The sequence below is a fragment of the Papio anubis genome, chromosome 1 (assembly GCF_008728515.1).
Source record: "Papio anubis isolate 15944 chromosome 1, Panubis1.0, whole genome shotgun sequence".
Classification (NCBI taxonomy): Eukaryota; Metazoa; Chordata; class Mammalia; order Primates; family Cercopithecidae; genus Papio; species Papio anubis.
Window position 1 is genome coordinate 42,380,582 of NC_044976.1, and position 23,119 is coordinate 42,403,700.

The 23,119-nt window shown below is 49.6% G+C and overlaps 1 protein-coding gene across 16 annotated transcripts in view; it reads left to right on the plus strand.

Annotated features, from left to right (window-relative positions):
• ST3GAL3 (ST3 beta-galactoside alpha-2,3-sialyltransferase 3) overlaps positions 1–23,119 on the plus strand; it is a 230,305-nt gene that overhangs the window by 203,487 nt on the left and 3,699 nt on the right. For 5 of the 16 annotated variants that reach the window (XM_021940586.2, XM_021940599.2, XM_021940574.2 and 2 more), the window contains one exon: positions 15,574–16,042. The exons of 5 other annotated variants lie outside the window; for them this stretch is intronic. In XM_021940586.2, coding sequence (XP_021796278.2) covers positions 15,574–15,996 — 423 coding nt within the window. In that variant the 3' untranslated portion in view covers positions 15,997–16,042. 6 more of the 16 variants (XM_003891726.5, XM_003891727.4, XM_003891728.4 and 3 more) reach the window with 4 other exon arrangements.

Sequence of the window (23,119 nt, forward strand, 5' to 3'; positions counted from 1 at the left end):
AAAATGTGAGAGAGGCTGCTTCTCCAGGTCCCCTCCTGTCTGGTGTCCTAGTCACCAGCTAGTCCTGCTCCTGTAGGGATGTTTCCAGTCATGCCGCCTCTGGGCTGCTGGAGAGCTCTCTGCACCTGTCTGGAGCCTCACCTGCAGAATTCTGGCAGGAGGCAGCTCTGGGTTCTGGAGCCAAGGCCTGGCAGGGCGGGGCTGGAACAGGAATTAGGCCTTAGTCACAGCTGCTTCCTGCCACTTACTACATGAGGAATATGTAGTAAGCCTGTAACTTTCTAGTACCCAGGAGTCCTCATAGGATATGGGAAGGGGCAGGGCAAGGGGGAAGATGTAGGAAAGGACGGCCAAACAACCCAGAGCTAACAGCCTGTGCCAGAGCTGGCCTTACTTTCTTGCATCTGAGAACTCTCCTCTTCATTTGTGGCCATTTGGGTCCCTGACTCACTGGAGAGTGGCACTGATAACTCCAAACAGGTTACACAAAGGCCTTTTGTCCCCCAGATCCCAGGAGCTGTGGCCAAGCCAGCAAGCAGGTGTAGGAGTTCCCAGCAGGCTGTGTGCTCAGGGCAACTCAGAAGAGCACCAGTGGATGGGCAAGCACAACACAGAAGCTGAGGCTTGGGGAGAGGGTGGAGCCAGGGACATGGGGGTGCGGCCTCTAGCTCTGGTGCAGGCCTTCTCAGAGGTGCCTCTGCAGTCTTCCCAACACACTCACTCACTTATCAGATGTTCATGAGGTATTCTCTTTGCAGGCTCTACACTGGCCCCTGGGAATACAAAGAGGAATTAAGCACTGTTCCCAACCAAAGTAGCTCGCAGTCTAATGGGAGAGATAGTCCCAGAGCTAGAGTTAACAGTACAGTGTGGAGGCTGCCATGATGAGGAAGGCCTAATGCAGCTCTGGGGCAGGTGGGGGACAAAAGAAGGCCTCCTGGAGGAGTCACTCCTGAGCTGGACCCTGAAGGAAGAGTTAGGAGTGAGTGGGCGAAAGGAATTAGAAGCAAAGGGAACAGCATGTGTAGACCCAAGAGACCATGCTCCCTTCAGGAAACTGGAGGTGTGTTGTGTGGATCAAGCATGGCACAATGAGGGTGGTGTGGCAGAGCGTGCTGCCTAATACCCCCAATGCGGTGGCTTGTGCATCCTCTTCCTGGTGTTGGATGAAGGCTGGAGACACCCCATCCACTGTCCAGAGGGCGGAGGCCTGGGGTCTGGAGAGGACAGGACAGGTGAGACGCAGAGCCTCCCATCCCCATCCCTCAGGCCCTGCCCTCCTGCCTTGGCCAGTCTCACCCACTGCGTCTCAGCAGGCCACAGAAGCCCCTGGGAACTGCCTCCCGACCCGATTTGCTGCCTCCTCTTCCTCCTCCCCACTCAAAACTGGAAAGCCAGCCTCGCTGCTGAGCATCTCTGACTGGTCATCAATTCATTGAGGCCTGGGTGGGTGTGGGGTGGTCCCAGCCTAGCAGTGGGGAGAGGATAGGGCTGGGAGTGGGTCCCTGGACAGCCTTGACACAGCACTTACCCTCCAGCTGTACTTCAGTCCCTGGGAAGAGAGGGAGGAGGGCAGGATCTAAGAGACCAGCCAGGGCCCCACATTCAAGCACAGGGAGACTGAGTCCCTGATTTTAGAAAGACAACATGGCTTAAGAGGGGAAAGTGGCTTAGGCCTTGGAGTTACACAGATGTGGGTTTAAGTTTAGACTCTCATTTACTAGTGGGCTACCTCTTAGGCACTAAATCTAACCTCCTTAGATTTAGTGTCATTGATACAGTAGATGAGGAGTGCTGTGTATCTTTCAGGGTTATTTTTAAAATTAGATAAGATGAAATCTAGCCGGGCGCGGTGGCTCAAGCCTGTAATCCCAGCACTTTGGGAGGCCGAGACGGGCGGATCACGAGGTCAGGAGATCGAGACCATCCTGGCTAACACGGTGAAACCCCATCTCTACTAAAAATACGAAAAATTAGCCGGGCGTGATGGCGGGCACCTGTAGTCCCAGCTACTCGGGAGGCTGAGGCAGGAGAATGGCATGAACCCAGGAGGTGGAGCTTGCAGTGAGCTGAGATCCAGCCACTGCACTCCAGCCTGGGCGACAGAGCGACACTCCGTCTCAAAAAAAAAAAGAAAAAAAAAGATGAAATCTAGAAGCATCTAGCATAGAGAACTTAGTTCTCAGTCTATAGCAAATAGTAATGTTATTTATTTATTTATTTTTTATCGCTGGTGGTGATTTTGCTGTTAGAAAAGCCCAATTATCCCAGGGAGCGAAGCACTTTTCTGTCAGGCTGTAGGGCTTGACCTAGGAGGTGACCCAGAAGCAGGGGTCAGAGGCCAGGCCTAGAGGAGGGAGAGACAAGGAGCCTCCTAGTGAAAGGCAGCAGGGCTGGACTAATCCATAGGGCAGAAGGGGCCACCACATCCCCAAATGTAAGGCTTCTTATTGGACCAGGCCCGAATGGGGATTGAATGATGTCCACCTGCACCTTCACCTGTTCCCTGCACTTTCACCAGCCTGAGAGGGATGCAGAGCCTTAGTGTGGACTCTGTCCTGGGAGACTCAGTGCAGGCCTCCTGCTGCCTAGCCAGCATTCACCACCCAGCCCAGGCTTCTCACCAAGCCTCTGAGACCAGCTCTTCGAGGATTCTCACTGACTCCTTCCAGTCCATCCTCCGGCTCCCTTCCACCCCTTCCATTCCTCCCTTCCCCCTCCCCCCTTCCCTCCCCCTCCTCTTCCTCTTCCTCCATTCCTCTTCCTTCCCCCTTCCTCCTTCCCCCCCTCCTCCTCCTCTTCCTCCCTCCCTCCCTCTTCCTGCCACTCTTCCCTCCTCCTCCTGTTCCTCTTCCCACCACTCTTCCTCCTCCTCCTGTTCCATGTTCATTATCATCTCTTGTTCCTCTTCCTTATCTTCCCCATCATCATCCATAGTTTCCTTCATGGCCATCTTCCCCTCCTCCCCCTGTTCCTCTTCCTACCACTCTTCCTCCTCCTCCTGCTCCTCTTCCCACCACTCTTGTTCCTCTCCTTGCTTCTTTTCCTTCCCTTTGCTCTCCTCTTCCTTCTGTCATCACTATCATTATCATCATAGCTGTCACTTATTAAGCTTTTCAGTTTATCAGCTTTCCTTGAATTCATTCAGTTCTCATAATGACCCTATGGCTAGGTACTGTTATTATCCCCATGCTAGAGATTAAGAAACTAGGGTACAGAGAGGATGTGTTACTTGTGTAAGGTCACACAACTAGTTAAGTGGTACAGCCTAATTCAAACTCAGATCTCACTGCCTCAGGGATCTTCCTAAGAAATAAATCTGACCACATACCTTCCTGGTTAGAATCCTCCATCAGTCAGCTCCTATCTGCCGTGGTCTGTGAGGATGGTAAGAACTACCATTTACTGAACTCTTCTCTATGCCAGGCCCTGGACGATGTGGTTTATATGCATCCTCTCAGCCGGCCATCTCCACAACCCTACAAGGCAGGTACTCTGAGTAGTAGTAAGCGGTAGGGCCGCATTTTGGACCGAAGGTGTCTCACTTTAACCATTGCACTATAACACCTCCCATTTATTCATTGATTCAGCAAATCCAAAGTAATCACCAACGTCACATGGAGTCCCGTTCTTCAAGCACAGTCTCACTCACTCAACAGCTCCCTTTCCCAGTGCTTTCCTTCACATCCAGCCAGTCCAGTACCAGGGACTGAATGTCACCCAAGGGAGAGAAGCTACAGCCGAGGTAGTAACACATGGTGTTACCTTAGTAGCATCTCAGTGCTGCTTCCCATTCCTGTGTCCTGTCCCTGGTCCTTGATCATCTCAGATCTTTACCCTCATCATCTTCCATTCCGCTGTACCTCCATCCTATTCCAAAGAAACTGCGTGTCCAGCTGCACAGGGAAAATAAAGGTTGTCACCAGCCAAAAACTCTCAGCTTCCTGCTTCCCATCTACAAACATACCTGCATCCCCATTCATCCCTGCTTCCTCCTCTGCCATCCCTCCTGTGCCTCTGCCTTTCATGGTCAGTTCTCTCCTGTCCTGGATGCCATCTCCTTTCACCTTCTCAGGACTGTCTTCTTTCCTTTGTCTCCTTTCTCACCTCTTTGCCGGGTCCTCCTCTCACATCTATGAATGTATTTGGGTCTCTTTCACCTTAAAAATAAAAGCCCTCTCTTTAGCTTATGTTCACCTCTCTTCTCTTCTCTTTCAAGTTTCTGGGAAAAGTCATCGCCTGTCCCAGTGTCTGCTTGTTTGCCGTCTGTTTCTCCGCCTCTCCATCCTGCCTTCCAAAACCACTCTCACCTGGCAGTGACCTTCTGATTCTAAATCCAGCAGACTCAACTTCAGCTCAGTTTCAGCTCCACAGCACAGAACTCCGTGATCTGGCCCCTTCCAAGCCTTCCCTTCTCCTTGCCACTCTTTTTTTTTTTTTTTTTCTTTTTTTTTTAAATGGAGTCTGGCTCTGTCACCCAGGCAGGAGTGCAGTGGCATGATCTCAGCTCGCTGAAACCTCTGCCACCCCCTCCAGGTTCAAGCCATTCTCCTGCCTCTGCCTCCCAAGTAGCTGAGATTACAGGTGCCCACCACCACACCTGGCTAATTTTTGTATTTTTAGTAGAGATGGGGTTTCATCATGTTGGCCAGGTTGCTCTCAAACTCCTGACCTCAGGTGATCCGCCTGCCTCGGCGTCCCAAAGTGCTGGGATTACAGGTGTGAACCACTGCACCCAACCCTTGCCACTCTTTATCACCCAGCATGTCCTCTCCACTCTGGCCTATTTCGTGCCTCCATGTTCTACCCGTTCGCCTGCCCATGGATGTATGAGATGCCCCTCTTCCTGTCCTGTTGATCTCTGTAAGGCCATCACCTCTAGCAGTGTTTGAGGCATAGTTGGTATACATAAGAGAATAAGCACATGTGGAAACTGAGGCCCAGAGTGCAGCAGTACCTTCGAGGAGAGTCGGGATTCTAACTCCAAACTCTGCCTCTCAGTCAGGCTCTTTCCTCTCGGCGAGGCTGCCTCCTTTCATTGCCCTGGAAGGTCTTTCTTTCTTTTAGGTTCAGACCCTCGCATCCTTTTGCTCTCTTCTTGCCTCTCCAGGGCATCTCTTTCCTCTTAGCCATATTTGATCTTCTTTATGCAGTTCCGAGATCATTCTCCTTGATAAAGAAATAAGAACTGAACAGTCCCTGGCACTCTGCCTTTCAGTTGCCTGTTGGCATCACACAGACCGCCCCAAGCCGGCTCTTCTTTTTGTTCATCGCTTTTTTTCCAAATATAGCTTTCAAAAAGTTTTCTGACTCTCTCCTCGTAGCATACATCAAAATTCCAAATGGACTAAAAAGTGAAATATAAAAATATAACCAAAGGGAAGTTTAAAGTAAGGATAGAAATCAAATTCCTGGAGGGAAAGAACTTTCAAGACACAGAAGTGCTAGAAGAAATCAAATTTGATAACATATTAGAATTTCAAGTTAACACAAAAAGACTGCCGCACAACTTTGAAAAAACATATTTAGAACATATGGCAGGCAAAGGGTTATTATGAGAGTTAACAAGAAAACCATTAGAATCCCAGCAGATAATGGACAGGAAACTGAACAGATCACACAGAAAGAAAGATAACTAGTGAACAACAGAAATATGTTTAACTTTCCTAGCAGTCAGAGAAATTCATGTAAAGGAAACAGGCTGCCATTTATCACCTACCATGTTTTCAAATAACGTGTTAAATTATCCTACATGATGCTGCATGAGTGCAATGACAGGTGTATCAAAGGCTACTGGTCAGAGTACAAATAGGGACCAGCTTTTTGGAAAGGAAATGGAACTTGGTACCGAGAGCGATCACCCAGAGGAAAGAAAAGTCAGTGCACGAAGATTTTTATTGTAATGTTACTTTATATTTTGTAGTGTTATTTATAATAGCCAAACCCAAATATTACCTAAGGGTTCTTTTTTTTTTTTTATGTGAGTTATGGTCTCACTACATGATGGAGTATAAAGCAGTAGTACGGCAGTCCTGCCGAGGGTGTGGGCACCTGGACCAGCCAGCGCAGCTGTTATCCCCAAACCTTCAGTGCAGGTAGGATCAGCAGGTAAAGCACTGGCCTCAGTGTTAGGAACTGAAAACAAATCTCTTTTTCTGCCACATCTTTGAGTTTCATTTTCCTCTTCTATAAAATGGAAATCATGACAGCTTCCCTGCATAGCTACCTGTTATTCTGCTGTAAGAACTAGTAGGACGATGCACAGGACACCAGTGACACACTGTGCTCATCTGCAATGACATTCGCCTTCTGAGAAGTGAGAATAAGCACAAAAAATATTGCCTGCCCACTGGGCAGAATCCCAAACCACAGGACGAGGAGTGAGTGTGTTGGCGAGAGCAACAGGGCCTGGGCCTAAGGGTACAGATGCCACCTGATCAGGAGGGTCCTGCCACCTTCTTTCTTGGCCTTCAGGATACCGATGAACATGCATGTTTTGGGCATAGAGAACAACGTTGGCAAAGAGCATGGTGTATTTAGTGAATTAAAAATAATTCAGTATAACGAGTGTGGCATGGGCATGGTACTGCCCTTGACCTGAGAGAGGCATCTGCCCTAGGCCCCACTGTGGCCCTCCTCTGACTACAGCCTTTGCCATGGAGTAAAGAGGAATATGCAGGGCCAAGAGGGATGTGCCCACCCCAGGCCCATCTGCCTTGAGAGACCACTATCAGGTAGTGGAGACCTCAGAATTTCTTGCCCTAACAGTGCCAAGTCCAAGTCCACTTCCATCTTCTTGAGGGCAGAATATAACTCTCTGTGCGTACCCTAAGCCCAAGGAGGGTATCTGCAGAGGCTGTGAGCAGAGCTTGGATGTGTGGAGTGAGGAGGAGTCTACACACATGCACAGACTTCTTCTTTTTTTTTTTTTTTTTTTTTTGAGACAGGGTCTTACTCCGTTGCCCAGGCTGGAGTCACACGATCTCGGCTCACTGCAGCCTTGACCTCCCTGGGCTCTGGTAATCCTCCCACCTCAGTCTTCCTAGTAGCTGGGGCTATAGGTCCTCACCACTACACCTGACTAATATATATATATATTTTTTTTTGGAGAGGGGTTTTGCACAAGACTTCTTATGGTATGGGATGGGACCAGGGGTGGGAGTTGGGCTGGACCACCATGGTCCAGCACAACAGATCCCCAGGGTCAGGATTCCAAACTCAAACCTGTCCTTCTAGGACATTTTTCAAGGAAGGAGATATATATATATATATATGTATTTTTTTTTTTAAACAAGGTCTGGCTATATCACCCAGGCTGGAGTGCAGTGGTGCGATCTTGGCTTACTGCAGCCTCCGCCTTCTGGGCCCCTGCCATCCTCCCACCTCAACCTCCCAAGTAGCTGGGGACTACAGGTGTGCGCCACCGTGACTGGCTAATTTTTGTATTTTTTTGCGGAGACGGAGTTTCACCATGTTGCCCAGGCTGGTCTCCAACTCCTCAGTTCAAGTGATCTGCCCACCTCAGCCTTGCAGGGTGCTAGAATATATTTAGCAGCTTGATAACTTGCCTCATAACTTTGAGGTATTTAAAATTAAATTTTAGACATGTGATATGTATATAATACACCCATTTGTAGTTTTGTCCTTGGCCCAACAATGTTAGGGGTGGACCTACATGGATATGGTGGCAGTGGCTGGAGATGAAGCTAGCTGAGCAGGGGACAGATGGTGAAGGGTCTTAAAAGCCAAAGTCTCATGAAGGAACCTGGACCTTATCCTGAGGACCAATAATAGCAGAAGCTAACAAGAACTGACTTTGTGCCAGACATATTATATGCGTGACTTTAAACTGTCATAACACAAAAACGCTATAAAGGAGAGCTAGTATTACTGCATAGGAGAGGGTAATGAGACTTTGAAGGGTAAAGGACATGCTTCGGGACACAGAGTTAGAGTAGTTGGGGGTGTGAGGGTTCACAGTCAGACCTGCACTCTTTAATTGTCAACGCAAGCTGTTGCAGTGGGCAGTGGAAAGCCACGGAAGATTTTAAGCCCAAGAGTGTCAAGATCAGATTTGTGCAGGGATTGAATGAACTGAAGGGAAAGCAAGAGGGAGTCAGAGCTGATGGCTGTTAGAGTGACCCCAGGAGAGTTGGTGGCCCACCCTAAGGCAGTAGCAGCAGGGAGCATAGGCGTGGACATATCTGCCTACTCTTGCTGTGAAAGCCTACCACGGTTAATGTCTACTCCCAGACCTGTGAGCACACCAGGAAACATTCTCTCAGGAGCCTGGTGGGGAAAGTGCTTCCTTCCCAGATGTTTTCCCCATTGCTCCTGGATGTTCTGACAAGAGCGGAACAGGTTGCATCAGCAGGAGTCTGGCAGCCCCACACAGAGGAGCTGGGTCCAGACTTGACTGAGGCAGGGGCATTCCTGAAGGAGGAGGGATTCAACAAGGAATGCAGCCCACAGCTGGCCTTGAGGAGAAGCCAGACCATGCCAGGCCAGCAGCACTGGCTGGCCTTATAGGCCTCTGTTGTGTCCTGTGGATTGGGGAAATGAGATGTGAGAGGCCTTGGGCCAGATGTGGACACTTGCAGGCACAGGCCTTGTGGAATAGGACTGTGTGCTGGCAGCAGGCCTGGCAGTGTCTCCAGCAGCAGGCAGACCTCCCTGCGGGGAGCCAGGGGGAAGGCTGGCTCTCCCATTCAAATGCATGCACGCGTGCAGGTGTGGATGTGTCCTGGCCTCTCCGGTGGCTGACGCTGCTGACCACACCCTCCGCTTTACTCTCCTGCTCTCTGTGACACTCACTATAATCATAATAAGTAAGATTTATTGAGCTTGCTATATACCAGACCCCGTGCCAGATGCTGTAAAATGCACAGCATCTCTAATCCTTACAGCTATCTGGGAAGTAGGTCTTATCAGCCCTGTTGTATGCACAAGGAACTTGAGGTGTAAAAAGAGGACACAATGTGCCCCGGGTCACAGAGATGTGGAGCTGGAATTGAGCCTCTGTTTTTCACACTCCAAAGCCTCTGCAGTGGTACACAGATGTTCTGTGTATGTGCCTGTGTACGTGTTTCTGAGAAGAGGAGTTACAGCTTTTTTTTTAGGAAACAGGCTGAGGTTTTGTTGGTACTTGATGTTTTTGTGGCTGGGGAAACACGGAAATGCCCAAACCATATCTTAGTCTTACTGTTTCTCCTTTCCCTGAAATCTCTGAGGAAACTACACCAGGACAGTGGCAGATGAGAAAGAATAAAAGGAGCGCTGGACTGGTGCTGTGTTGGGCTCCCAGTTCTCCAGTGCAGGGCTCCCTGGGGTTTGTGACCTAAAACAGGGCTCCTTCCCCCAGGGTCCCAATATGACTCTCAGCCGCTGCTGGCGGAGTTAGAACCTAGGGCAGTAAGACCTCAGCGCAGTGAGCCACGAAGGGCAGAGGCAGAGGTGGCCTGCTCCAAGGAGGAGGCCTGCCCAGCTCACTCACTGCCACGCAGAGGCAGCAAGTCAGGAAGGGCTGCCTATGTGGGAGAGAATTTTCCTCTCACACCAGTAATCATGACACACTCAGTATCCTCAAATCTAAGCAGTCATATCAGGCATTTCTCCTCCCAGGAAAGAGTAAAGATGAGAAGAGAGGTGGCAGCTTTCCCCTCCCCATCAGATCGCCAAGGGGATTGAGTTAATCACATTTACTACCATTTGAGATAGTGGTTTAAATCCAGGACTTATAGCATGTGGAACAGACCAAGAGGGATTGTTTCAGAGAGGGCATCTCATGTGCGGAAAACCAGGTTGTGAAGTCAAACGCAGCGCAGATTCTCGCCAGCTGTGCGTGTACCCTAACAAGTCCCCTCACCTCTCTGGGCCTCAGTACCCTCTGAAAAATGGGACTGGGCACCAGAGAGACTCCTGAGAGCTCCCTTAGTGCTCTTAGAGGAGAGAGGGGAGGTCTCCTTTATCTTTGACCCCTAACCCCTCAGACTTCCAGAGGTGGGAACTGCAGCGATGATATAAATGGTGTGGCGGAAAGAATGCCGTTTTGGAGTCAGGACACTCGGGTTTCAATCCACTTGCAGCCACCTGCAGGCTGCTTGACCTTGAACATGTTTCATCTTGGGGCCTGTACCTGTGAAGTGGGTGAAAGTTAAAGAGATAATAAAGTAACCCTTGTGAAGCCAGCCTGGAGCCTCCTCACACACGCCCCCAGCTGTGCCCAATCCTGGTTCCCCCTGCTCCTCCCGAGCAGCCCCTGTGCTTTCTCCCTCCTCTTCAGGTGTGTGCGGGGCAGGCACGGGCAGGAACCCCAGGTGGGAAGCTGTTGGGGCCTGCTGGGCCTGGAGAAGGGACAGGGGCTGTGCGGTGCTTGGCACAGGCTGGCACCTGCCGTTCCTGTCGGTCCACATCTGGCCCACCCAAGAGGGGCTTCCCCTCAGCTATGCCTAAGGTCTTGACTATTTCTCCACCCTTCCCTTTCCTACTGTCTCCCACCATCCCTCCTTTTACCTCCCTTACACACACCCCACTTCTGGAGACAGGAACAGGAAAAACTTCAGGCTGAAACCGAAGTTTGCCACCAGGGCCCATCTTTTGAACTGGCCTTTGGAAGACAGTTTGCCAGAGAAAGAGATGTTGCCACAGAGGTGGGAGCCATGAGGAGGGAGTGGCTGGAACAGAGACAGTCCACCAAAGGAGCAGCAGCAGAAGAGGCTGAAGAGCTGCTGGTCACTGGGGGCCCTGGGTGGAGATCAGATCTCCTTTAGTAACCATCACTGATGCCTCTTTGTTGCCTGTGCTGGGCCAGGCCCTGGGCTACAGAGGTGAATCAGATGTGAGCCCCTGCCCTGTGGGGCTAGTGTGCACTCAGCCTGGATTGGCTCATTTAATTCTTGCAATAGTTTGTAAGCTAAATAGTCATGGTGTCCCTCGTTTATCCATAAGGAAATGGTACATTCCTTGCCCAGGATCTGCACATGGTGAGTGAGCAGAGCTGAAGTTAAATCCGAGGACCAAGGATCTGAACTCCATATTTTACCACCTCTTGAAGGTTAGATGTCAGTTCTGCCTTGGGGTGGAGGGGGTCAGGAAAGACATAAAGGAGAAGCAGTTGCTGAGTCTTAGAAATTAGATGGGTCATGTGGATAGAGGTGGGAAGGACATTAGAGACAAGGAGCAGCATCAGCAAAAGTGTAGGGCATGAATTAGCAAGTGGGGACTTCAGATGGACAGACTGAAACAAGAGACAGATGGGTTACTGGCTAAAAGGCTCAGCTCTTCTGTAGGCAGTGGTGATGTGATCTGATTTGTACATGGAAAATCATTCTGGCAGAGAGAAAGTGGTTTGAGAGGTCAGGTGCAGTGGCTCACGCCTGTAATCCCAACACTTTGGGAGGCTGAGGTGGGCGGATCACCTAAGGTCAGGAGTTCGAGACCAGCCTGGCCAACATGGTGAAACCCCATCTCTACTAAAAATACAAAAATTAGCTGGGCATGGTGGCATGCACCTGTAATCCCAGGTACTCAGGAGACTGAGGCAGGAGAATTGCTTGAACCCGGGAGATGGAGGTTGCAGTGAGCCGAGATCATGCCACTGCACTCCAGCCTGGGCAGCAAAGCGAGACTGTCTCAAAAAAAAAAGAAAAGAAAGTGGTTTGGGAGGCAGAGGCAGCCCATCGTAGGCACTCATTAATGCTCATTGAATAAGTGAGTAGAATTTTACAGTCATGTGTTGTGTACCATTTATGTTTCAGTTTCAGTTGCTCTACTGGGCTTTGGGGTGTTTAGCAGTCAAAAAGACAGACAATGTAAATGGCCAGTCATTAGGATAGTCCAGATGAAAGATGATAAGACCTGCCCTGGAAGTGGTGGCAGTGGGTTTGGGATCAAGGGATGGATATGTAGGGTTCTAAGTAGATAGACTCAAAAGAACTTGATGACCAGCAGCACAAGATAAGATGGACTGGGGCCGGGCGCGGTGGCTCAAGCCTGTAATCCCAGCACTTTGGGAGGCCGAGACGGGCGGATCACGAGGTCAGGAGATCGAGACCATCCTGGCTAACACGGTGAAACCCCGTCTCTACTAAAAAAAATACAAAAAACTAGCCGGGCGAGGTGACGGGCGCCTGTAGTCCCAGCTACTCGGGAGGCTGAGGCAGGAGAATGGCGGGAACCCGGGAGGTGGAGCTTGCAGTGAGCTGAGATCCGGCCACAGCACTCCAGCCTGGGCGACAGAGCGAGACTCCGTCTCAAAAAAAATAAATAAATAAATAAAATAAAATAAAAAATTTAAAAAATTTAAAAAATAAAATTAAAAAAAAAAAAAGTAAAAAAAAAAGATGGACTGGAAAGGTGTAGGAGAATCTCAAGTCAATTCCCAGGTTGCTGGTTTGGAAGACTGGAGGGACAGTAGAGGATAGGGAACAAGGAGAAGGAAGAGGTCTGGGGAAACTAGAAACAATTTAGACATCCAACAACAGTGTTGGTTACATACATTATGGTACATCTATAAGACAAAATTCCTTTTTTTTTTAGACAGGGACTTTCTCTTTTGCCCAGGCTAGAGTACAGTGGCTCAATCACGGCTCACTGCAGCCTAGAATTCCTGAACTCAAGCGATCCTCCCACCTCAGCCTCCCAGGTGGCTGGGACCACAGCCGCATGCCCAGCTAATTATTCTATTTCTTGTAAAGACACTGTCTCACTACATTGCCCAGGTTGGTATTGAATTCCTGGGCTCAAGTAATCCTCCCACTGCCAAAGTGCCAGGATTACAGGCATGAGCCAGCCACCTCACCTGGCCCAAAATTCTTAGAAGGTACCATTTCGATAACTATGACATTCTTTTACATAAATGTATCATTTAATGAAACCTCTGTTGTAAACTTTTGGATTTTTTTCTGTTTTTTCACTTTTGTAAGTAATACTGTAATAAAGAGCTTTTTACAAAGGTCTTCATTTTGATTATTTTTAGAAGGAAAATTTTGAGGTCATAAGATACAGACAGCTTTGAGGCCTTTGACACACAGATTGTGTTTTAGAAAGGCTGTGCCAGATTTATTCCTGTAACAGTCCAGGAGAATTTTCCCTCAGCAGACTACCACCAGCACCAAGATTTAGATACACAAATATACACATACACAGATTTTAGTGGTTAAAAAAATAATAACTTGTTATTTTAATGTGCATTTCTTTGTCATTAGTGAGTTAAAGTTTTCCATGCTTTATTAACCTTTTGTTTGTGTGCTTTACCCATTTTTATGGGGCCTCATTGATTCTTCATGAGGTTTTAAAATACGCATTTCTTACTATTTGTGACAAAATTTTTACCACTTTTTTGCTTCCCTCTCTATACTATCTTGCTTTTTTTTTTTTTTTTTTTGAAACAGAGTCTCACTCTGTCATTCACACTGGAGTACAGTGGTGCCATCTCAGCCCACTGCAACCTCCGTCCCCAGGTTCAAGCGATCCTCCCACCTCAGCCTCCCCAAGTAGCTGAGACTACAGGCGCACACCACCACACCTAGCTAATTTTTGTGTTTTTTGGTAGAGACAGGGTTTCATGGTGTTGGCAGGCTGGTCTCGAACGCCTGACCTCAAGTGATCTGCGCCCGGCCTCCCAAAGTGCTGGAATTACAGGCTTGAGCCACCGCACCCAACCTTATTTTGCATATATTTTTGATGTGCTAAAGCACTTAAAAATGTTTTATAAAGTCAAATGTCTTTTTCTTTATTTCTTCCATTGCATTAATGTATAGATAATTCAGTGATAAAATATACATCCAAATTTTTTTCTTTCTCTTTTTTTTTTAGACAGGGTCTCACTCTGTTACCCAGGCTGGAGTGTGCAGTGCTGCAATGATGATTCCCTGCCACTGCCGCCTCCAGGGCTCCAGCGTCCTCCCACCTCAGCCTCTGACGGTGTGGGACTACAGGAACACGCCACCATGCTCTGCTCATTTTTGTGTTTTCTATAGAGACAGGGTTTCTCCATGTTGCCCAAGCTGTTCTTGAACTCCTGGGCTCAAGCAATCTGCCTGCCTCAGCCTCCCAAAGGGCTAGGATTACAGGCATGAGCCACCATGCCCAGCCGAAATTTCGCTTTTTTTGCTTTTTAAACATTTACTTATTTTGTATATGGTGTGAGGAGAGAAAGTAAATGGATCTTCTTCCCAAATGGGAAATTTTCCAATCTCATTTGTTTCCGTAACCTATACCTGTGTTGACCTGCCTCTAGGCGATCCTGTTTCACTGTTCCTGGTTTTGAATCACATATATCTATCATTGTTGTAATAAGTGCAAACCCATAATATACTGTAATACCTAATTTTTAATTTGAGGGTGTTATGTTTACCTGATAAATCTTTTGGATGGGTTTTTAGAATCCATTTGATAGATCTCAAAACATCCTACTGAGATTTTTTTCTTAGAATTATGTTAAACCTGTACATTAATCTGGGAGGAGCTGCCACTGGAGCCTTCCTATCCAGGAATATGATTTTGTCTTTCCCATTTTTTAAGTCATCTTTTTATATCAGTAAAGAATTATAGTTTTCCTCCTATAGTTCTCACATACTTCTTATGTTTATTGCTCAATAGTTGACTTTTTTGTTACGATTGCAAATAAGATCTTTTTGTTATATCTGATGACTGTTTCCTATTGCTGCAGTAAATTATTTTATCCATTCTAAGTTTAGTTGATTCTTTTAGGCTTTCTTTCTCTCTTTCCTTCTCTTTTTTTTTTTGGACAGAATCTCGCTCTGTCGTCCAGGCTAGAGCGCAATGGTACAATGTTGGCTCACTGCAACTTCCGCCTCCCAGGTTCAAGCAATTCTCCTGCCTCAGCCTCCCAAGTAGCTGAGATTACAGGCACCTGACACTGCGCCTGGCTAATTTTTTGTATTTTTAGTAGAGATGGGCTTTTGCCATGTTGGCCAGGCTGGTCTTGAACTCCTGACCTTAGGTGATCCACCCGCCTTGGCCTCCCAAAGTGCTGGGATTACACGTGTGAGCCATGCCCTCGACTGATTCTTCTAGGTTTTCTATGCAAATAACAGTTTGGTTGGAGCCTGTGGTTTGGCAGTGCCTCCAGCCTGCAGGGTTGGTTTGTGACTTCTCCAGTGGTGCTCAGGAGCCCAGTTGTGAAGGCAGAAAAAGAGGATGTATGGGTTGATCCCAAGTTCGGGATTTCCCTAGACTAGGGCAATAGAGGACAAGGGGCAGAGGACTACAGCAGCTCGCAAGAGTTATACTTCAAGGTCCAGACAAGGAGGGGTGGACGCACTGAACAGTAAGTCAGGGCTGGGGAGCTAAAGGCCTCTGTGTCGTGGAGAGGGAGGAAGAGAGAGACTTGGAAGGAGGGGAAGCTGTGCCCCAGAATGGACACTGGGATGTCGGATTTCAGAGGTGATGCCTTTCTAGTACAGTGCAGAGATCCTCAGGTAAGAATGATCCCGTTTTATGGTTAAAGAAACAGGCTTGGAGAGCTTGTTGCCCAGTCACCCGACTCTAGTCAGCAGCAGTGTTGGTCTGCTGTGCTCTGCTTGCTCACGCTCTGTCTCCATTTTTCAGGTCCACTCTAGAACAGTCGATGGAGAGAGCCAGGAGAGACAGCAGCAAGGGAAGTGGGAGCACAGGAGGGCAGACAGGAGAGAGGGCAGGCTCCTCCCAGTCCCTCAGCTGCTGCAGATAGGGAGTCAGGGCAGCTGCGCTGCTGGGTCTTCTCATTGGTCCAGGATCCCCCTCAGGCCACAGCAGCACACCCACAGCATCCCACATCCTGTGCCTGCCCCACAAGCCCCTTCGTATCCTCCTCTGTTACACACTGGAGCACCACCACACACTCTCTTCACCATCATTCCCCTTGTCCCTGTCACACACCCCATTTCCCCCAACACAGATGGGCTCCCTACACCACAGGCCCTGGGTTTCCCGTTAAACGCCTTGTGCTCCCGCCTCACTGTCCCTACTTGGGGGTCCCTGCCACTCCCCTAGGCTCATCCCTAGCTGTGTGCCTCATTCAGGCCCGCTTTTGCTGTGTCCACAGAGTGCATCGGATGGCTTCTGGAAATCTGTGGCCACTCGAGTGCCCAAGGAGCCCCCTGAGATTCGAATCCTCAACCCATATTTCATCCAGGAGGCTGCCTTCACCCTCATTGGCCTGCCCTTCAACAATGGCCTCATGGGCCGGGGGGTGAGATATCTGGGCCCCGGGAGAGGGAGGAAGAGAGCTGGGTCAGAAGTGCCTCGGAAGGAAGGGTGGGTGGTGGGTGGGGCAGTGCTTCTGCAAAATAGCTTTCTGGGAAAGAGGGCTCAGTCCTTGGGCGTGGAAGCTAGCTCTAGGGAGCCTGGCTGAAGTCTCAGCTGTCCCAGCCCTCCAGCTGAACTCTGCACGCCTTCTCTCCCCCCTGCCCCCATCTTCCAGAACATCCCTACCCTTGGCAGTGTGGCAGTGACCATGGCACTACACGGCTGTGACGAGGTGGCAGTTGCAGGATTTGGCTATGACATGAGCACACCCAACGCACCCCTGCACTACTATGAGACCGTTCGCATGGCAGCCATCAAAGAGGTTCGGGGCTGGGTGTGGGGGCAATCCCTGGGTGGGGATGAGGGGGAGGTGCATAAATGAGTAGTAAAGGGAGGAGCCAGTGGCTGGTCTGGCTGCCCAGAACTCCCCAGATGGTCCTGACACTAAGGATCCTATGTGCCCTCTCCACAGCCTCCCACTGAACCCAGGGCCTTCTCCCTGCACTTTCCTTCCAGGGGACTCTCCCTGCCCTGGTCCTGTACGTCCCTCCTCCTCGCTGCATTCCCCGGCCAGGAACACTAGTCTAGCACCAGCTCAGCCATCCTCTCTACTGCAGTTCCTGCCTTCCCCCAGAGGACGCCATTGCCCTTCAAAAAACCCACAACTAAACACTGCCTCTGGGTCTCAGGACTTCTCCATATCTCTTCCACCCTTCCCCACAGCTAAGCACTAAAGCTCTTCATACCCAGAATTGCTTCCCAAGCATCTGTATATAGGGGACATTACAGGTCTCCAGCCTGTCAGCCAGCCTCTTCTGGCATTTCTCCCTCCCTAGCCAAGACCCCATGTGAAAAATCTGAACTCTCTTGCCACACTTCCGCTTTGGCCACCAGCCTTCCACTGATCCCAGCCTGAAACCTGGAAATCTTGGGCCAGCGCTTCAACAGCTTCTCTGCTGCTACATCTGGGTGATGGGAGGTTGTTGGAGGGAACCTCCCATCTGTGCAGATTCCTATTTCTGTAAGTCTGGGGGCTCTGGTCTCAGCCCTCATTCCTGCTTATCAGTCTTCTTACCTATCCTCCATCATCCCCCTCCACTATTCCAGAGCCTTCCATGCCCCAAAAGCTCCTCCCTCCTCCAGTGAAGAAACTGAAGCCACAGAGGGGACTCTGCACTGCACTCCCATTTGGCCCTTCAGCCCTCGCAGCCTGGCTCCCCTCACACCTGACCCAGCTCCCACCAAGGTTACCACCTCAAGGTGGCCAATTCCAGTGGACACATCATCATCTTTCCTGATCTCTCAGAAACACTTTTTGTGTCGGCCACTCCTTCCTCTTTGAACTTCTGAGTCAGTAATTTCCAATGTTCCTCTTATTTCACTCACCATTCTCGCACATTCTCTTTCTCAGCATCATCGATTCTGATCTATGCCTTAAAATTCATCATGGCTGGGCACAGTGGCTCATGCCCATAATCCCAGAACTTTGGGAGGCCAAGACAGGGGTATTGCTTGAGCCCAGGAGTTTCAGAACAGCCTGGGCAACATGGTGAAACCCCACCTCTACTAAAAATAGGAAAAATTGGGTGGGCACGGTGGCACACGCCGGTAATACCAGCACTTTGGGAGGCCAAGGTGGGCGGATCACCCGAGGTCAGGAGTTCAAGACAAGCCTGGCCAATATGGGGAAACCCTGTCTCTACTAAAAATACAAAAATTAGCCGGGCATAGTGGTGGGCACCTGTAATCTCATCAACTCAGGAGGCTGAGGCAGAAGAATCGCTTGAACCCAGGAGGCCGAGGTTACAGTGAGCTGAGATCACACCACTGCACTCCAGCCTGGGCAACAAAATGAGACTGTCTCGAGAAAGAAAAATAGGAGGCAGGGCACGGTGGCTCATGCCTGTAATCCCAGCACTTTGAGAGGCCGAGGCAGGTGGATCACCTAAGGTCAGGGGTTTGAGACCAGCCTGGCCAATATGGTGAAGCTCCATCTGTACTAAAAATACAAAAATTAGCCAGACGTGGTGGCGGACAACTGTATTCCCAGCTACTTGGGAGACTGAGACAGGAGAATTGCTTGAACTTGGGAGGCGGAGATTGCAGTGAGCCGAGATGGTACCACTGCACTCCAGCCTGGGTGACAGAGCAAGACTGTCTCAAAAAAATAAAAATAAAAAAAGTTCGGGCGCAGTGGCTCACGCCTGTAATCCCAGCACTTTGGGAGGCCGAGGTGGGCAAATCACAAGGTCAAAGGATGGAGACCATCCTGGCTAACGCGGTGAAACTCCATCTCTACTAAAAATACAAAAAGTTAGCCAGGTGTGGTGGTGGGCTCCTGTAATCCCGGCTGAGGCAGGAGAATGGCCTGAACCCAGGAGGCGGAGCTTGCAGTGAGCCGAGATTGCGCCACTGCACTCTAGCCTGGTGACAGAGCGTGACTCTGTCTCAAAAAAAAAAAAAAAAAAACAGGCCGGGCGCCGCCCGGTGGCTCAACTGTAATCCCAGCACTTTGGGAGGCCGAGATGGGCGGATCACGAGGTCAGGAGATCGAGACCATCCTGGCTAACACGGTGAAACCCCGTCTCTACTAAAAGTACAAGAAAATTAGCCGGGGCGAGGTGGCGGGCGCCTGTAGTCCCAGCTACTCAGGAGGCTGAGGCAGGAGAATGGCGTGAACTCGGGGGGCGGAGCTTGCAGTGAGCCGAGATCGCGCCACTGCACTCCAGCCTGGGGCACAGAGCAAGACTCCGTCTCAAAAAAAAAAAAAAAAAAAAGAAAGAAAGGAAAAGTTGTCTGGGAGTGCTGGTGTGCGCATGTAGTCCCTGCTACTTGGGAGACTGAGGTGGGATGATCACTTAAGCCCAGGAAGTCGAAGCTGCAGTGAGCCACGATTGCGCCACTGCACTCCAGTCTGGGTGACAGACCCTGTCTCAAAAAAAAAAAAAAAAAAAGCACTAGCCAAGACTCCATCTCAGACAGCCTTCTCTTCTCACTCTGCACGTTCTCTGGGAGATTTACATCCCTGTCCATGTCTTCAGGTACCATCTATATTGTATCAGACTTTTTTGGTTCTTAGCCCCTTCAGACTGCTATAACAGAATACCATAGTCTGGGTGGCTTTTAAACAACAGACATTCATTTCCCACAGTCCTGGAGGCTGGGAAGTGCAAGATGAAGGTGCGGGAAGATTCAGTATCTGGTCAGGACCCACCAGAGAGGTGGTTCATAGACAGCTGTCTTCTCGCTTTCCTTGCATGATGGAAGAGGCAAGGCAGCTCTCCTGAGTCTCTCTCTTTTCTTTTTGAGACAGGGTTTCACTCTGTTGCCTGAGCTGGAGTGCAGTGGTGTGATCATAGCTCACTGCAGCCACAAGCCCCTGGGCTCAAGTGATCCTCCCACCTCAGCCCCCTTAGTAGCAGACTGCAGGTGTGTGCCATCACACCTGGCTAATTTTTTTTATTTTTTATAGAGATGAGGTCTTGCTATGTTGCCCAAGCTGGTCTTGAACTCCTGGCCTCAAGCAATCCTCCTGCCTTGGCCTCTCAAAGTGCTGGGATTACAGGCATGAGTCACTGCGCCTGGCCCTGAGTCTTATAAGGGCACTAATCCCATTCATGAGAACTCTGCCCTCATGACCTGATCACCTCCCCAAAGGCCCCCACCTCCAAATTCCATTACATTGGAGGTTAGGTTTCAGAATATGAATTCGTGGGGAGGACATAAACATTCACTCTACAGCAGGTTTAGTCCAACTACCTCAAGTGATTGGGAGTTATCTGAAGGATATACAAGGCACTTGGAAATCTCATAGGAAGCTAGAAACAGCCTTCCACCTGGGCCTCCTGCTGTCTGGGATATGGTTCAGGAGCGAGAAGCTCATTCTGGGTCTGGGACGTTCTAGAACTGCCTCACCATCACCATGGCCCCAAAAGTCTTCCATCTCTGCCATGCCTCACGTGCCTTCTTGCTGCTTTGTCCCCACCCACTTCAGATTGCACTCACAGCTTTTATCAGCCTCCTGGCTTCTATGTTTACTTGTATCTTTGGTCTTTTACAAATGCCTTTTATGTAAACTTTACGTAAAGTTGTATGCAGAGGGTGAGAGCCATAGACATGGGCAATGGCCAAATCGTAATGGGCTTTCTATGCCATGGAAGGAGTTTGCACTTTTTTTAGAAGGCGGTAGGGAGCCATGCTGAGGCCTTACATTAGCATGTAGTGGATCACTGTGGCTGCAGAATGACGGAGAGGGGGCAAGGCAGGACAGAACCTAGTTGGGAGTTGCTGCACTCTGGGCAAGAGATGGTGACTCCTGAACCAGATCTTTGGCTGAGACAATAAGGAGAGAGGTGATGAGAGAGGTGATGATCCAGATCTTTGGCTAAGGCGATTAGTCAGAGGCCGGAGGTCCAGGCTGGAAGTATAAGGCGATGAGACAGAGGCAAGAAATAGGATTTTAACTCAGTAGGACCTAGGGATTGCCTTGGTGTAGGAATGAGGTAAGACACTGCCTTCCCTGCAGCCCTCTCTGATGGAATCTTTTCATTTGCTTCCACCTGCCATATCTCTGTTGTCCCTCCATTACATGTAAAACCTCACTGGCTGTGAGGCTCCCAGCATCTGTTGCACCACACTCCATGCAGAGTGCTTAAGAGTGTAGCTTCAGCCGGGCGCGGTGGCTCACGCCTGTAATCCCAGCACTTTGGGAGGCCTAGGCGGGTGGATCATGAGATCAGGAGATTGAGACCATCCTGGCTAATGCGGTGAAACCTTGTCTCTACTAAAAATACAAAAAAGAGTGTAGCTTCTTGGCTGGGTGCAGTAGCTCATGACTGTAATCCCAGCACTTTGGGAAGCTGAGGCGGGTGGATCACCTGAGGTCAGGAGTTCGAGACCAGCCTGGCTAACATGGCGAAACCGCATCTCTGCTAAAAATACACAAATTAGCCAGGCGTGGTGGTGCATGCCTGTAATCCCAGCTACTCCAGAGGCTGAAGCAGGAGAATTGCTTGAGCCCAGGAAGGCTCAAGTGGAGGTTACAGTGAGCCAAGATTGCTCCACTGCAGTCTAGCCTGGGTGACAGAACAAGACTGTGTCTCAAAAAAAAAAAAAGAAAGAAAGAAAAAGAAAAAGAGTATAGCTTCTCAAATCAAAAAAGATGACTTCAGGACCTTGGTTCAGGGGCTGACGTTAGATCTTCATTTCCTTATCTATGAAAGGGATGATAACAGCACCTACCTCCTAGGGTTTGGAAAGGACCGGATGTGATCATGTGTAAAAAAGACTTGGCACATAGTAAGCACTCAGAAATCTTATCCATTATGATTACTATTTTACCCCTACTTGCCACTGTTATTTACCAATCCCCGGAAGAGGATTCACTGAGAATGTTGGTGCCTGGGTTTAGAATCCCTCTGTTACCTGGGGTGTCTCCCATGGGCCATTCAACACCTTGGCTTCCCCTCGCTTCACCTGCACTTGCCTTGGTCAGCTCACTCTGCAGGCCCAGCAGGAGTGTGTGGGATGTGGAGACACATGGACCAAGGATTGAATGCCGGGTATATGGAAGGGATGTCAAGGGAATTCATAAAGGAGACAGAGGAAGCGGGAAGGTGCCACATCGTGGAGGCCAAAGGAGCAGTGTTCCAGGAAGAGCATCTACAATGTGGTGCTGGGAAAGCCAGTAAGAGGAGGGCTGAGAGGTGGCCGTCGGATGTAGCTGTTAGGAGTTACTGCTGACTGTGGTGAGAACCATTTCAAAGGAGTACTGGAGTGGAAGCCAGATTACAGTAGTGAACAGTGAGTAGATGGCACCTACCATCTGTGGTTAGAGACCACAGATGTTGCTCGTGGTAAGGGATCTCTCAGGACACTTGGAAGAGAAGGGAGGAGAGACTGGGCAGTAGCTAGAGGATGACATGGCTTCATACAGGAATCTGTCACACAGCAGAGAAGTCCAGACTGGAAGTATAGATCTATGAGTTGTGAGCACAGCTGCTTCTTCAGATATAAGGATGAGATTTCCCAGAGAGAGAACAGAGAGTGAGAAGCGCAGCTCATCCTGGCAGGACCCTTGAACATGGATACTTAATGGTTGGGTGAGGAGCCAAAGAAAAAGAGGAGCCAAAGAAAAAGAGCTTCTGGCTGGGTGTGGTGGCTCATGCCTGTAATCCCAGCACTTTGGGAGGCCAACACGGGCGGATCACCTGAGGTCGGGAGTTCAAGACCAGCCTGAACAACATGGAGAAACCTCGTTTCTACTAAAAATACAAAATTAGCCGAGTATGGTGGCGCATGCCTGTAATCCCAGCTACTCGGGAGGCTGGGGCAGGAGAATCACTTGAACTCAGGAGGCAGAGGTTGCAGTGAGCCAAGATCGCACCATTGCACTCCAGCCTGGGCGACGAGTGAAACTCCATCTCAAAAAAAAAAAAACGCTTCTGAGAGTGTGGACTGTGACATGGGATGGACATCCATACTCAGAATCAAGGGCCCTGGTAAGGCTGGAGACCCCAGGATGACCAGAATCCTCCACCAGCCACGGCCAGTTCAGAGCTCAGGGGAACTCGGAAGTTGTCTGCATAGACAGCAGAATTAGGAAAAGAGCACCAGAGAGGTGGCATTGCCGGATCCAAGAGAGCTACACCCAGGCCTGACTTTCTTGTTTATTTTTTATAATGGAACTTGTCAAGCATATTACAAGTACAGAGGATAATATCATGAATTGCCATGTTCCTGCCCCCCACCTTCCACAGGCATCAACAGGCGGCCAACATTGTTCCATCTCTTCTTTGTCTCATGCTCCTACTCCACCGATTCAAACAAGTCTCAGATACCATATATCCCTCCAACCATAAATACTTCA